This window comes from Misgurnus anguillicaudatus, chromosome 6, assembly GCF_027580225.2.
Source record: "Misgurnus anguillicaudatus chromosome 6, ASM2758022v2, whole genome shotgun sequence".
NCBI lineage: Eukaryota > Metazoa > Chordata > Actinopteri > Cypriniformes > Cobitidae > Misgurnus > Misgurnus anguillicaudatus.
The window spans coordinates 7,134,275-7,151,007 of NC_073342.2; the positions used below are offsets into that span (position 1 = coordinate 7,134,275).

At 36.6% G+C, this 16,733-nt stretch overlaps 1 long non-coding RNA gene and 1 gene segment (V, D, J or C); both read left to right on the plus strand.

The window, feature by feature from the left end:
• Nucleotides 1-523: 523 nt before the first annotated feature.
• On the plus strand, nt 524-10,700 carry LOC129430417 (uncharacterized). Of its 5 annotated transcripts, none has more exons than XR_012369932.1 (7): nt 524-912; nt 1,689-1,819; nt 3,726-3,797; nt 3,893-4,034; nt 4,537-4,609; nt 6,587-6,711; nt 8,986-10,700. It is a non-coding gene; the product is annotated as an uncharacterized lncRNA (long non-coding RNA). The 5 variants fall into 5 exon arrangements; XR_012369933.1 differs by lacking the exon at nt 524-912 and adding an exon at nt 973-1,149; XR_012369934.1 differs by lacking the exon at nt 524-912 and adding an exon at nt 1,556-1,574.
• Nucleotides 10,701-12,012: 1,312 nt separating this feature from the next.
• Nucleotides 12,013-12,493, plus strand: LOC129433537 (Ig kappa chain V-III region PC 2485/PC 4039-like). The segment is given in 2 exon segments: nt 12,013-12,061; nt 12,165-12,493. Coding segments are annotated over 2 exon segments (378 nt in total).
• The last annotated feature ends 4,240 nt before the right edge of the window (nt 12,494-16,733 follow it).

A 16,733-nucleotide genomic window follows, 5' to 3' on the forward strand; every position in this document is an offset into this window, starting at 1 on the left:
TACAGAATATAAGTTTGACATGTGCTTCTGTAAACACTTTTTAACTTAAATTTTAGTTGTAGGTGAATATAAATTCATTCATATTACAGATAAAACAACCAACATTTTTTTTTAATTTTATTAAATATACATGAACACATTTATAAACGAGTGCAGTTTAAAAAGTTTACCTTACAGTTTACCATAAACTATTAATAAATATTAATGTTTTTATATTTCAATTTTTTTCCATTTGTTGTTCCCTACACTCTAAAAAATGCTGGGTTGTTTCTGTAAACACATTGTTGGGTTGTTTATGCTGGGTCAAAATTCTGGGTTGTTTGGAGTACTTTAAACACACTGTTGGGTTGCTCATGCTGGGTCAAATGAAATGTAGTGGGTAATTTACAAATGAACACATGGTTGGGTAAATTTGACCCAGCAAATGGTTTATTTTCCTTTCATTGGCTGGCCGTTTCTCAAGGCAGCCTTCACACTGTTCAAAATAGTATCATTTAAATATTACCAAAGGTAGTTTTAAGAGTTTTTTAGGCGACAATGTATGTGTGTAAAGTTCAAAACTTCGATCGGTTTTTGAAGATAGCGTATATTTAAAAATGTGCTCCAACGATGTCGAAGCTTCGAGATTCAGGCAATCACTGGGCGCTCTGCGCTGATGTACCCGCCCAACACAGCCTCACCTCGGCACGTCATTCTGGAAATCACCGCTGGCTGTAATGTCTCTGTAGTGTTTAGAACGGCGGATTTATTTCATTTCGGGTCTCATAAATCTATTATTTGTTCCTTGCCAAGTCCGAATTAAGTTACGTTACTGTAAGGATGCAAGTTCTGCCATTTTTTGTCGAACTTTCTGGAGGACTTCATTTCCTCTGAAGCGAGGTGTACGCCACTCAAAGCGGGCAGTATTTTATGGTAAGTTCATGTCAATTTTTATATTATAAATGTTGTAGTTGTGGTAGGGGCAAGCTCATTGCTATTTTCATTCGCTTTTCCACAGATATGGGTAACGTTATTGTATGTAGGCTATGTTTGATAAAGTGCGTTTCATATTTAATCCAGAACGAGGATCGTAAGTGGTTTCGGAAGCGCGTTGTCACAGTAACACAATTTCAGCGTAGTAGTGCGCTTAGCTATGTGGTGTGAACTAAGGTAATTTATTTTTTATATAAATTGCTTGTTATCAGACATAATCTACTCTCAGTTGACTATTTTGTCAATAATTATATGCGAAGTCTACCGGAAGTTTAAAAGTAGTTCGGATCACAAAAGCCTGTTTATGGCCGTTTCTGCCTGCAGCCTTCGGAGGCCGCATTTGTTAGTGTTTGGAGTCGTATTTGTAAGCTGCATACGTCATTATGACTGTCTTATTATAAAGTTGACTATTATTAACTGTAAACTGTTGTAATATGCTTATGACTTGCGAACGTAATGCTCAGTTAACTTAAATAGACAAGGCTTGATGACGTGTACAGCCTGCATATGCGACCTCCGCAGGCTGCAACCTTCGGATTGAGAAACGGCCTATGTTGTTGCTGAAACGAAACCGTCCCCTTAGCACACTTGTAATTCCGGAGGTAAACATAATATTCACTACAGTTGTGTGCGGAAAGTATGTTGGCACATCTTATAGTTGTCAGAGGAAGCGATTGGGGCACGTTTAATGACAGTGTCTTCTGTTTCTGTCAAAGCCAGGATCATTTTGAAAAACAAACACCTGGTTGGGTTATTTTGACCCAGCAATTGGTTTATTAATTGCCGCACTTTCTGGATTCTTCGCTTCTGACTGGATCACGCTACTCGGACCAGGCGGTATTTCATGGTGAGTTAATGTGAATTTTTACTTATTTTTGTAAGAAGTTGTCGTAGGACAAAGCATATTTCATTGTTCAGAATACATGCTTTGATGTGGGGGAGTGGGGTTAATGTTTTTTATTCTGTGCCAACAGTTGTTATGAGAAACATGCCTCATCGTTAAGTCGTAGTCGAGCTATATCTGCATTCTTTTGAAATATTCAGTAAGTTATACGTTGTAAATTAATCACTAAAATCGTATTCATCTATGAATAATTTAAAATTCGAAAGGGGGATTCGTGTTTCATATTAAATCTAGACGGAGCGCTGTAAATTACCCCTTGCCGTCACACGTTAAATCCTGAGGTAAATTAACAGTCAGAAATATACACTGACGTTCATGTTCACCATAGTTTTGTTTTGTATTTAGTTACAAGGCGAAAACACGTTTCGTATTAAATCCACAAGTATAGCTACTTATTTTAAATCGGGCGGGAAACTAGACTCAATAATAGTGAGTTGTGTGTGGAAAGTATTAGGGGAGTTTGATTGACAGGTGCCTGACCAATCATAACACTGATATTATTTGCCCCCGTTGCAATTCGCCATTTTGGCCGACAATCAAACCACAAAGTAGAGTTACACCGACTGCACGCTGAAGTATGTGATTTTAAAGGGACACTCCACTTCAACCAAAAATTCAACCTAAATGGGCGTGGACGCTGTGAGAAGAAAGGTGATGAGTGGGCAGGGCAACTGATATAGTGTAACAAATATTAAGATTAACTAGGAATAGCAGTAGGCCTATTACAAAAATAATTAAACTGAATATAATATTTTATTTAAACAAAGGTCAAGTAAAACTGTTATAGTTGAAATAAGAGCGTGTTTGAAGATAAGGAAAAGTCCTCAGGACATATAAAAGTCAACATGCCTCCCGAAGCTTTACTGAGCAAATTCAGTTGATGGTTAGTCTAGCCCTGACAGCATCGCTGGGAAAATCATCCAACGTATTTACAGAGTGTGCGTAATGGCGCAGTCACATTTACTTTACTATACAGAACCGTATCCATGTGTGATCCTGAGCCCACTACTACAGCCCGTGACGTTTATGCAATATGGATTTTAAACCCGTAAGACAAAAATATCACAAAAAAAGCTAAAAATTAACTAGTTTTGACCTAATGTTCAAAATTAACAGATACTAACATTGTCTTCTATGATGTGCAACACAACTAACTCTTTAAACATCTAAAAAAGTGTTGGTTAGTGTTTCATGATGCTTTAAACATTTGATTCTTACAGCCTTGAAATCGATTCAGCCGATGTCCGAGTCTGGCGCTACCACTTTTGGCATAACTTGGCACAATTCATTGAATCTGATTAAACCATTTAGCATCGCGCTCAAAAATAAAAATAAGCAGAGTTTCAATATTTTTCCTATTTAAATACTTGACTCTTCTCTAGTTACATCGTGTACTAAGACTGATGGAAAATTTAAAGTTGCTATTTTCTAGGCAGATGGCTAGGAACTATACTCTCATTCTGGAGTAATATTCAAAGAATTTGCTGCCGTAACATGGCTGCATGTTTGCAATGATATAACGCAGTGCCCGAAAATAGTCCCCTGCTATTGAAAGATACTATAGGGACTATTTTCGGCTGCTGTGTAATATCATTGCGCCTCCTGCAGCCACGTTACGGCAACAAAGTCCTTGATTATTACGCCAGTATGAGAGTATAGTTCCTATCCTATTCAATGGATTATGCTAAGCTATGCTAAAAGTGGTAGCGCCGGAGATCGGCTGCTGAATTCCAAAGCATTAAGAATCAAATGTTTAACTCCAGGGGAGCTGGGAAATTAGCATATTTTCAAAAAAAGTGGAGTGTCGCTTTAAATATTCTTTCTTGATTTTTGTTCAATCCACCAACAGAGTTCAGTAGAATCCACTGAATTGACCCCAACAGATCATATCACCATGACAGTGGAACTTTTTTCAGCCTTTGTAAGTATCGACTTTATTTGTATTGGATATTAACTGAATAAAATTTCAGTTCTAATGGACCTAAAAAGACATTGATGATTGTTCTGTTTTTATAGGCAGTTTGTCAGATTTTGGAAAGCACCCCTGAGAGGAAATCCGTATTAAACCGTTAAAGTGCAAGCAATTACCAACAAGCAGAGGAGGCTACTTGTGAGACTCCTTGCATCCCATCTGCTGGAAACCAATGGTGAAACCTGAGTAAGCTACATTTAAATAAGCCTGCAAACATATAGTAGCAAGCAAATGCTTAGAAAACATAAATGACCATTCTCTTTTTTTATAGCGAGTCTTATAGGGGCGTACACACCAAACGCAAATTCAAAGATTTGCGCAAGTAAATTACATACAAAGTCAATGCAAGACACAAACTTGCGCTGGGTGATGCAAATGACGCGAATAGGGCGGTGTGATTGCCGCAAACATGTGCTATTTGTTTCAAACTTATCTGCCACAATATATTCAACTCAAGTGGAAAATGCGCAGGACACAAAGTTAAATCTTGTAAGTAATCGTGAGTAAAGAGCTAGGAGCGCAATGCTTCAAGTGTGGTGTGTACGCAACATTAGTGTTTGAACATGAAAATACCAACATTATTTTTAAGTAAATTCTAAGTAAGATCACACAGGCTTCTGCAATAGCTTACCATATTGCTTACCATATTGCATAAGTTCTTCATCAACTGCTGTTGTCTACATAACAGGCCATCATCAGACACTAAGAAGGCATGTGACAAGGCATTGGTGTATGAATTTCCTTGCCTGAAGGATATACAGGTAAAACTGAAACTTAATATTTATGCTTACACTTTTGGCACGGTTTTTGCGCTGAAATACTGCCAAAAGCATTGCAGGTCTGCAAACAGTGCCGTGCAATCAAACACAGTTTCATGAGCGGCAAATACGAATTAATCACGCATAATCTGTTTCTTTTTGTAAAATAAACCAGTTTTAAGTTTTATGTGTAAGTGACTTGTTGCGTACAGAGGGCAAAACAGTTTTCTCAAAAAACTAGGGGTAGGAATCGATTGGACCCTCATGAATCGATTCAGAATCGATTCTTGACATACTAATTTGCATATCTGTGACGTCATTCCATCACATTTGCTCTCAAAGCCAGGTTAATGTTTGTGCTTTTGCTACTAGTCTCTGAACTGTCATATATGTATATAAGAATGACATTATTTATCCCTTAGTTGCATTAAAGTACAGTATATGTCCTGTTTCTTATGTAAGACATTAAAACCAGTAAAAATAGTAATTAAACGTGACATATTAATTCTATATGTTAACAGGCATTAACTTCCACGAACTGAGTAACGTTAGGCGTCTAATCATCATCATTATACACAGTGATTGGCAGTATTACTGTATTTATATAATGCAGCGCACCCAGCGACTGAATAACAAACTATGTGCATATTTTTACAGAAGTATATGCATGTTAAACAGTCAACGGATGGTTTAGGGCAGGGGTGTCCAATACGTTGATCATAAGTTAGATCGCACATAAAAGACCATTGTCATTATGGTCGTTTAGAGTAATTGTGAAACACGCAGGTCTTTTTGATTTGCTGCGCCTTTCTTCTCAAATGTGGTTTTATAAATCTTATAACAGGCCACTGCAGCTCAGTCGTCTTTAACTTCCAAAATTCACAAGGATGCGCATTCTTGTCCCACGCAGGAGCTGATCCACGCGCACGGTGTGTGTGTGTGTGTGTGTGTGTGTGTGTGTGTGTGTGTGTGTGTGTGTGTGTGTGTGTGTGAGCAAACGAGAGAGAGAGAGAGAGGCAGCGTAGCACTGATTTGTATGCTTCTGATAGTGTTGTAATTTGTTTTTGTTTTTTTCACTAAACCGCATCTCCGCTATTTTACTCAAGATGTTCTCAAGGATTTTTTTGAAACTCCTCATAAAGAATAGAGTAATGGTGACAGCCCTAAATTCAATGTAGAGATATATGCAGTATAGTAAGTCCTACAAGCATTTAAAATGTTCTTTCTCTTCTGCTCTTGTAAGCTCCGCTATGTGCTCTTGCAGTGCTCGCTCTCTTAAGTTGTCCGTGTGCATCACCGCTCCCCCAGTTGAGTTCCGCCTTTTGGTTCTGATAACGTCACATTATTATTTTGTAAACTAACATTTAAGAATCGATTCTTGACATTTGTGAATTGATTCAAAATCAGCCCATGTCCGAATCGCGACTCATCTAAGAATCTATTTTTTTGCCCCACCCCTAGAAATAACCCAACATCTACTGGTCCCTCTGTGCTTACAGTTTTGTCACGATTCTCTCACTCATTTGAGTTTGGAAGTGCGATTGGGAGGGCGGGCTATCAAATAAGGCTCCTGATGACTTTACACAGGGCGAAAGTGTTAACGCTTCTCATTTACTTTAAATGGGTGACGTCATGCATTTGCCGAACTTAATTGTGGATCCACCAACTTTGCATCACTGCTGTTTCTCACGGCAGAAGTTGAACATTTCTCAACTTTTTAAGCGTCATCGTGTGTGTGAGCCAATCAGATCACCTTATGCAAATAACCTAGTGCGAGCCAGCCAATTATGTTTATGCAAGACAAGAGCATGCGTTGCGGCCACTGTGATTGGCTGTTGGCCACGCTTCAGACAAGCCTTCCGTCAAGCTTTGACCCTTTCGCCCCGTGTGAATGCACCTTTATTGTTTCTCTTTTCTTTGTTATTTACAGCAAACTATTTAAATGTTATTGAAACACTGTATTTGCTCAAAATTATTTAGCTGCTAAAGGGGAAACAGCACTGAAGATGCCAACTCTGCTAGCTCCATCCATTTACAGGGGAGGGGGAGAAGTCTTCAGACCTACCACTGTGGAGGCCCAGAGGTCCTTTATTGACATGCAACCTGTAAGTTTTTGCTTTAGTGTTTCTACTTTGAAAAGGGTGGATGTTAGGGCTGTAACAATAAATCACGTGTCCTTTTAAAAAGACCTGTCTAAAATCGATTCTGAATCGCAAGGCTGCGATTCTGTGTTTCATGTGCAGCTTGTGCGTGTACTATGGGGTTTTGGTCAGTAGGAAGTCCTCATCAATCTAAAATCATTTTGAGTCGGAGTCGTTTATAACGTGCATTACAAAATTAATAAAAATATTATTTATTATAAATAAAATACCTGAAACAAAATTAAGAACGGTGATATTATTTATAAATTTCCTGGAATAGGGTTTGTAATGCTACTTCTTCTGTGGCACAATTGGAGTTTCTGCATGAGAGCGCCCTCTGGCTTTGGATGTGGCGGCATTTTACCGTAATTCATTCAAATTCATTCATTGAGAAATCGCGCATTTGCACGATTTATCGTTACAGTCCGTGGATGTTTGTAGTTATTGATATGTTTCGCATAATAGCCTGTAGGGGTGGCACGGTTCACAAAACCCTCGGTTCGGTTCGTATCACGGTTTTATGGTCACGGTTCTCGGTTCTGTACGGTTCTTGTTGTTTTTTTTCTTTTAATTTTTTAACACTCCAGAAATGTATTATCTTATTAATGTATTAATTATCCATAATTTAGAATGCAGTATTAAAAAAGTTATATCATGTAATCATGCACAAACTGAATTTGACTTAGCACATTATTGGGACCATCTCTGAGGAAAGCCAGGTGAGATTTTTATACAGCAAGAGGGAAGACATTGATGATTTCAACATGCTTTACATTTATTTGGCAAAAAAAATAGAATGTGTATTGCCATCTACATGAACTTATGTGCCTTTTTAGCACACAAAGAGAACTTTCATTTATCAAACTGCAAACTTCAGTGTAGCTCTAAGATTTATCACTGAGAGGCTGCTTAAATACTGCAGAGTATATGTGGACGAGAGAGAAACATAAGTTTTACACCTGTAATATTTAAATCCGTCTCTTTTGTCCACTTTTGACCAATTCTGTCCTGATTACTTTGAGGGGCAATTTATGAAATAAGATCGCGCAACTTTCAAAAGCTAGCAAAATGAAACTACGCGGAAATCAGCCGCTTTCGTTTTATCAATGAAAGACTAAAAATAGCGCGGCAGAAGTCAGAAAAGAGGTAAAACATTGTGTTCAGTACCTCAGATCAGATAAATGGTCGGAGAGAAGGTGGTCTCCTGTGGCTGTTCGAACACATTCAGCCCATAGACTGCAGTTCTATCTATTGTTTTATTTCCGCTGTCATCATAGGTAACATGAAATAAAAACTGTTTCCACACACCAAACTTATACGATGCTGGCGCATCCTCCAACCCCGGGCAGACTTCCTTAGTTCCCACTTGCCATTTCTAAACGTAACATGACATGCAGCACTCACTCTCCACACCAGTCACCTCTTCTTTCGCGCGATTCGCGAAAGGGAAACACGCTATCTGAGGTCACATACAGGGCACGAGGCTACATACATTGCACATGCCATGAACCGTCAAACCGTGTGGCGCACACACGCTCCGAACCGAGACAAGCAAACCGAACGGTTCAGATTTTTTTCATGAACCATGCCACCCCTAAAATGATAATAAATCCATGATTTACTCACCCTCAAGCCATCCAAGATGCATATATCTATTTATCGGATGATCACATTTTTATTTTTTATTTTTAGAAAATGTTCTAGCTTTGAGAGTGTACGCACTTTGCAGTCTTTGCTGATGCTCTGTGCCTCCGCATTTGTCTTACGTCACAAATAAAAGTGCGTAGACTACGCTAATACTCTCTCCTGAATGCAGAGGCGTGGTGTTACCAGAAGCTATTTATCTTAGTTTGTAAAGTTTTAAATATGGATATTTCTATCACAAAACCGCATGGATTACCCTCAGAAGGCCTTTGTTTATCCTCATGGAGCCGGATGGATTACTTTTGTAAAGGATGGATGCACAATCTTTATGCTTGAGGTGTTTTAACTAAAATCTTTTAATTGTCTTCTAATTATAGTTTCACTGTAATATTAAGATAATATTACATGTATTGTGATTATATTAATAATCCATAATATCATAATATGAGCAGTGAAATATACTACTTAATTACTAGAACTATTTTAATAAAAAAGTTTGAATGAATGTTTGCAGTTATTTTATTTGTATTTTTTGATACTTTCACAAAAATGCTTGACTTAAATCATCACTAAGTTGTGGTGTGTACTCAACAGGTGGGGACCAACATGGTGGAATATCTGCAAAATCAGAGATGTTGCACGTTTTGTGACTTGGGGACGAGCCAAGAAGGACCTGCCAGACCTTTGCCATTGTTGGAGGCAATGCCTCTGAGACAAACTCTTTGGTGAAGGATGTTGATAAGTTTTTTTTTGTCTTTGATGTTAACTACACAAAGCAATAGGTGTGTTCGACTTCATGCAGCGCTGCGCAGACCGATCGGCGGCTGACTTGAAGCAGTGCATTTTGGTTAGTACTTTTGTCCGACTTCAGCTGGCGCTGCAGGCACGTGACTGTGTCATATGGTTTTTAAGTACCGCGAGAGCGTTTCGAGAGTAGCCAGCTGGCTCAGCCGGTGCAGCTTCTCCAGAGCGGCTGCCCGGAGTTGTGATGACGTAACAGCTTTACTTGATTGGTCGCTTCATTGATGACAACGATCACGTGCGTTTCAAGTTTAATCCAACCTTTAGTTTCACTAATAAACATTATAAATTCATGTTTTAAAACAGGAAAAAAACACTTTAATATCCTAAAATATGTTATATTGTGTCGTGTAATAAAATAAAAATGAAAATAACAAACTCTATTGGTATTTTAATAATATAGGCTTGTTTCCCGTTATTTTCGGGTATACAGTTTAAGCAGCAATTAAAATATTCGATATAAAATGTTTCTGGTTGCAACTTTTTATCAAAAGGTTTGTTTTTATCAAATTCAGCATCTAATTCACTTAATTTGCGATTATAAACAAGGAAACACGGCGCACACGTCACTACGGCAAGCAGCAGGTGTCCGGCTTGACGGCTCCGTCTTCAGTTCCTCCCTCGACTGCAAGCGGCAAACCTCGTCGATCGGTCTGCGCAGCGCCGGATGATCTCGAACACACCTATTGTCTTCCCACCTGGGAGTTTCACCAGGATGCCATTTATCAGATTGATGGACATGAGTCCTCCTCTGTTAACATTTTGAGGACAACATTTAATCACTAATAATTAACTATTTCAGTGCTATGTTTGAAAGATTCGCCCACAATGCAATGCCAACAGGAGTTTACTTACAGGCTGTGAGGTCAAGTGGGAGGAATTATGATAATTTCGGTCTTGTCTACGTCACCAATCCCAGGAAGTAAACTGTTGCCTACAATCTGTGTTTGTTGTAGTCCAAGAAAAGAGATCACTCGCATTATCGTTTACTTTGGGGTTTGTACCTTTTGCATATCGTTAACATGAATTAATACACAATTACACACCAAAGGAAATGTAAAAATGTGAATCGGACCATAGCTGCTCTTTAAAAAAAAAATTGTTTCAGGGCTTCTTGTTTTTAATAACATTTTGATGAATGAAAATGTAAAGTAAATGAAATGCTAATCATCATAGTTTAAATATTAAGAGTTATAAAGTCCGTGGGGATTGTTTGATGTCATATGGGGGTTGTAACTTTTGTATTATACAAATATACAAAAATGTAATTAAAACATTGTATTAAATGTGAAAAAAATTAAATGCAATTTAAATCACATTAACAGGGGCCTCTCAGTTTTGTTTTACAGGGGGTATTTGTTACATTTATTTTATATCTAACAATTTGTCACATTGGAATTTTAAGGTTCAATCTGACATTTTTGTCAAAATTCAGTTATTCACATATTTTTAATCTGTAACAATTTATTTACATTATGTGAAGTTATGTACATTTTTGGGATGTTTTTTAGAAAACAAAAAGGTTCTTTCCAGTAAAACAAATGGAATGAGACAGCAAGAGTGTTAATTTTACCCACTGGTTGTGTCAAATTAAATAACCCAGCACTTGAGTAACATTTAACCCAGCAAGAGTGTTAATTGTACCCACTGGTTGGGTCAAATTAAATAACCCAGCACTTGAGTAACATTTAACCCAGCAAGAGTGTTAATTGTACCCAAATGGTTGGGTCAAATGAACAACCCAGAATTCTGGGTTAAATGGTCTAACCCAGCAGTTGGGTCAAGCCAACCCAGCGCGTGTTCTGTCCAATAGTGACCCAGCAGTTGGGTTATGGTTGGGTTGTTTTTTAACCCAGCAGTTTTTGGAGTGTAGAGTTAAAATCTCATAATCTCATAAAGCTGTACTTTATTAACAAAATATTGAGTCTAAACAGAATAAGATTAGTTGTCGAGGTCCATATAAATATTAACAAATTTTGCAACAATTTTTAGAAACAGTTTGGAAAATTCGACAAACTTTATGAACAGATGAATATTAGTCACACATTACATTATACCAAAACACTACATTTGACAGAATGGCTAAAAATATTTTCAGTTACTCTGGACTAAACAATTTTATTTTATAATTTCCAGCCAATCGGAATCCCACAGATCATGGAATAAACTTGAATAAAGTGAATTACACTCATTGTTTAATACCTGATGTATATATTTAGAAACAGTTATTTACTGTATTAAAATAATTATTGGATTATTTACTTACTGCCAACATCCAGTCTGGTGCCGCTGCCGAATGTGAACCACAGTGATACAAACTAATAGAGCGACTGTACAAAAACCTCTACACACTTGACTGAACACAAACTACAGCAGAATATACAACACAAACAAATATTGTGAAGATCTCTGAATGATTTTTATTTAAATAATAAACAAAAAACTATTTCAAAATCTTTTCATGTTTGTTGCTTGATCATTGTATTTTCTCCAGTTTTTGTGGACACTTTGTAACTCTTAAACCTGCATACGCATGCACTTTACACAAATTAATTTTGCACAACAATGTTTTAATTTTATTCAAAACTTTATTATTTCTTTATTGCTTAACATTTTAGTTTTTATTCAGAATATTTATTGTGTTCAAGTCCATTGATTAATGATAGTGTATATTAGCAGAAGTTTCCTGTCGTCTTCTTTGCATTGTGTTGTCATGCTTCAGTGATGTGTGAGTGTTTATAGTGCTGTGAGTTTAACACTTCATGACTGAGATCAGAACAGAACAGAATCTTCATCATCACACAAACCAAAAGAACAACAATGACTTTCATCATCATCTTCATCTGGACACTCACAGTCTTTACTCAAGGTTTGTGTTGTAACATTTTTACCATCATCATTAATTCATTGAAGAGTGAAATATTGATTTGTTTCAGTGTTGTCTTATATTTCATTCTTGTTGTTTCTTTCAGTGTGTAGAGGACAGTACACTCTTACTCAGAGTCCATTAATAACAGTTCAACCAGGACAACAAGTTCAAATAAACTGTAAAGTTAGCAGTAATGTCTATTTAGATGGCCATGGGCCTCGACTCAGCTGGTACTTACAGAAACCTGAAGAAGCTCCTAAACTCCTCATATATCTTGCAACAAGACTTCAGTCAGGAACTCCATCAAGATTCAGTGGCAGCGGATCAAACACAGATTTCACTTTGACCATCAGTGGAGTTCAGACTGAAGATTCAGGAGATTATTACTGTCAGAGTTTACACATACCTAGTGGCTATGTGTTGACACAGTGATAAAGAGTGATACAAAAACCTCTGACAGTCAGACTCACAGTGACTGAACTCATACACCTGACAGATACTGCAGATGATGATGCTGATAGTTTATTATACTTACAGATGATTTATTTGTACTATAGTATTTAAATAACAACATTATAGATAATTATACATTAATAAGTATAAAATAACAATCATTTTATAGTTATAAATCGTTTCATTCATTTATTGTATATCAATCAATTTCTGCTGTGTTAAAACAGCTTCAACATGGATTAATTTTATTATTATTGTACTACAGTTTAATTCACAATATTTTAATTGATGATAATCACTCATATAGAGAAACGTCAGTAAGTATCATTGACCACATTTGCTTGAACCCTCATAATGTGATTATAATGGGATTTTTGGAAATAATGTGATTATACTTCATGTGTAAGATTAAAAATGTACTCACTAAAAACAGTTGGGTTAAAAATAACCCAATAAATAACCCAATGGTGGGTTACTATAGCACCGACCCATTGTTGGGTTATTTTTAACCCAATGCATTGGGTAGAAAGTTTTACCCAATTAGTTGGGTTATGAAATAACCAATTTGTTGGGTTATTTTTGCAATGGTGTTTTAACTCCATTATTATTATTATTATTATTATTATTTATTACTATTATTTGCTTTATAAATAAATACAAAACTTACAAATACATGTATAATGCTTTATTTTCATTTAGTCATTTGCACCTACATTTAAATGTATAAATACATACATGTATAGAAGCATTAATACATACACACATACATAAATATATACATACATAAATAAACAAAAACATAAGAACAAAACAAATCTACTCAATCTTATCCAACTAAAAACTGCTTAAAAGGATAGTTCACACATTTTGTCATCATTTTCTCCCTCTCATGTTGTTATAAACCTGTATATAAGTCTTTACTTTGATAACCACAAAGGTATATTTCAAAGAATGTTTGAAATCAAACCAATCATGAGCCCCATTCATTTTCATAGTATTCTTTTTTCCTACTATGACAGTCAATGGGGCTCATGATCCGTTTGGTTTCAAACATTACTCAAAATATCTTCCTTTGTGGTCATCAGAACAAAAAAATGTGTACAGGTTTGTAACGACAGGAGAGGAAGAAAATTATGACAATTTTCATCTTTGGGGAACTGTCCCTTTAGGCAGGTGACAGTGTGTTCAGGAAACATCACATGGTACAAAATGTATTGTGTGTTACAGAAACTACTTAACAGTAGTGAAAGGCTTGGGATACTCTGTATAAAATGTAAAAAAAAAATATTAAAGCACAACTGCTGGTCTTGCTACTGGGCCATGCCTCCCCACGATAACAAAGGCTTGTGATTAGTCGAATTCTTCGTCATACCTCCTCCTCCAAATACTGAAGTATGTTTGTTTTCTGACCTTAAGACAGAATTTTCACAATGTAAATATGCACACATAAACAGGATAAAAAAACAATGTCATAAATGATACTTACAATTACATGTTGAAAATTAATAAATGCTTGCTTTGGCTCTTGGTACTTTAGGAAGGCTGAACCATCTTGCTGGCCATTTTGTAAGGTTTTTAATGCAACATCTCCAAGAATGTCTACATTTAAAAAAAGAATAATTAATTAAATCTCAAAGCAAACACATCTGGCACGCTGACTAAATACTGTACTTTGACAGTAGATGGCGCTGAATTGCAAATTCAAACGTTACCGGGGTTACAGTAAACAGTAGTATACGTGCAGGATTAAACAGCGCTTTATCAGGGATTATACTGAAGTAAGACGACAATAAAATGCCATCGAGTCATTTATTAAGACATTTACATTCAGAAGCACATTTATATTACAGCTCTGTGTCTATAACACAGACCGGCTAAAAAAATATTTGGAGCAAAAAACAGCCGGTTGCATCCCTTACAAAAGTTTTTAAAAAAAAAACGGTTTTACTACACTTTAAACCAAAAAAACATTGTCTGTTACAGAAACCATGGTTAAAGCAATACGTCATGAAACTAACGTTAGCTACTAAAAGAAGACATGATTCATTTTCGTAAGGGATCATGCTGTTGGTGCTGTTTAAAATGAACTGCGATGTCTCTCTATGTTTATGATGGCTTAAAAACGCGTTTGGCATCGGTAAGTTAATGAATGGAACAGGTGTAACGGACAAAAACTAGACAACAGCGTTTTTGTACACTTATTGAAACGTGTCTGATAGTTTACTGTGTGTTAGAGCTTAAAGACACTTTGTAGCAAAATAAAACATTACACAGAGATATATATTTTAAAACGTACCTCACGCACTCAGCAGTGGCACCGGTCAACCGTTGAAATTCAAAATGCGTGACGTGAGCCCGATTTGAACCCAACTCTCTGGGTTGTTATGGAAATAACCCAATACAAGCTACGAATAACCCAACAGAACAACCCAATATGTTTAACCCACCTATTGGGTAAAACAAATAACCCAACGGTTTTTAGAGTGTAGGAATTTATTACTCGGTCAAAACCCCCATTTCCGTCCTGTATCATCTGCATTCCTGTGCTCACTGATAGTAATCAAAGACAGCTTCAGATGATCATACAACACAATAACACACAACACTGATCAGAGGAGACACACAAAATTCGTCAGTACTAATGATGATAAATGCAGACAATTTTAATAACCATAATAATCCAAAATGCTTATGCATACTGATGCCACTGGGAGTGCAGGAGTTTAAAATTATTTTACCATATGATCAGATTTTAGGTTTAATATCAAACTAATTTCTGCTTTATTTGCTTCAAAGTCCCCAATAAATAATGAAGCTGTTAAGAGCACAACATACACAGACTCCTTAACTTCAAATGAGAATATAAGAGAGGAAATTATTTTTCCTCACTTGTAATTCAGTAGAAAGCAGTACGACAGCAGATCTGATGATCTTTGAATAATTATGACCCAACAGGTGATGTTTGCAATGACAACATTTCTTCAATGAGTTCAGTGTTCATACCAATGACGAGAACAAAACTTCATACTTTATGAATTGTCCAGCACAATCCATTAGGAAACGATTCAATGTTTATGAGAATTATAAAATGGTATGCAAATAACTTCATAACTGACTAATGCCTTCATTTAAGAGAAGTGAAACTGGTTTGTTTCAGTTCAGATGATTTAACAATCAAACAGTGAGACTGGGAGTGTGAAGTGAAAATCATATTTACATTGTCAAGCAAAAATCCACCACAACGCCCATATTTATGAAAACAGTCTTTGAGAGTTTTTGAGTCTTTGAAAATTGTAAAAAGTTTGAAAAGTTGTCAATTGAAGCAGGGTGTTCATGCCAGGTGCAAGTTTATATGACTTATTTTCAATTTGATCTTATTGTAACTTGATGCGGTGGAGGATGAAGGAAACAACGACGGATGAATATAATCAACAAATAAACTTTAATTATAAACCAATAAACAGTAAATCCAAACAAACACGTAACATTTGACAATGGACAACAATGTGGAGAACAGACAGAGTATATATAGACATGATAATGATGACTGATGGGAGGTGAGGACAAACACAAACACAAACACAGTACATGTGAGGGAGTGAAGAGGATGATGGAAAAAGAAGTCCAAATAGATAATAAACAAAGAAACATGCAGGCAGACAGACAGACTGGGACTGTAACTGTCTAGGGGAACGAACCCAAGCGCAGGCAGATTGAAAAAACAATGACAACTTTATCATAACAAAACTGAAAAACAAATAAAAAACACATAAAACAAGATATCAAACACGCTCACTGACCGCTGTGCTGCCAATCATGCAGCCATTCGTTTAGTCTGTGCATCTTGGAACAAGGCCCTGAATGAGCTGAATTGCAAACTTCATCCTCTGGAAACAATCACTTCAAAGACAAAGAGTGCTCTGAAGGAGATTGAGAAATCAATGGGAATTACTGGGAAAATTAAGGAGAAGACTGCATTTGGGCCAACATTGTGGTTCAAATAAATAAGATAAGGTACATGGATGGCAAGGGTGACCCTCGTGGCTTTAAGGTCTTTCTGGATCACAACAATCTCCCTCTCGGCCTCATACCACGCTACAGAGGTAATAGACTGCACATTCTTTTCCATATATGTGGAATATTGTGAAGTTATCATGCCACACTAAAGTCATATCTCTGTGGAGGAACATCATGTGGAGGCCTGCATGCTAGCATACTT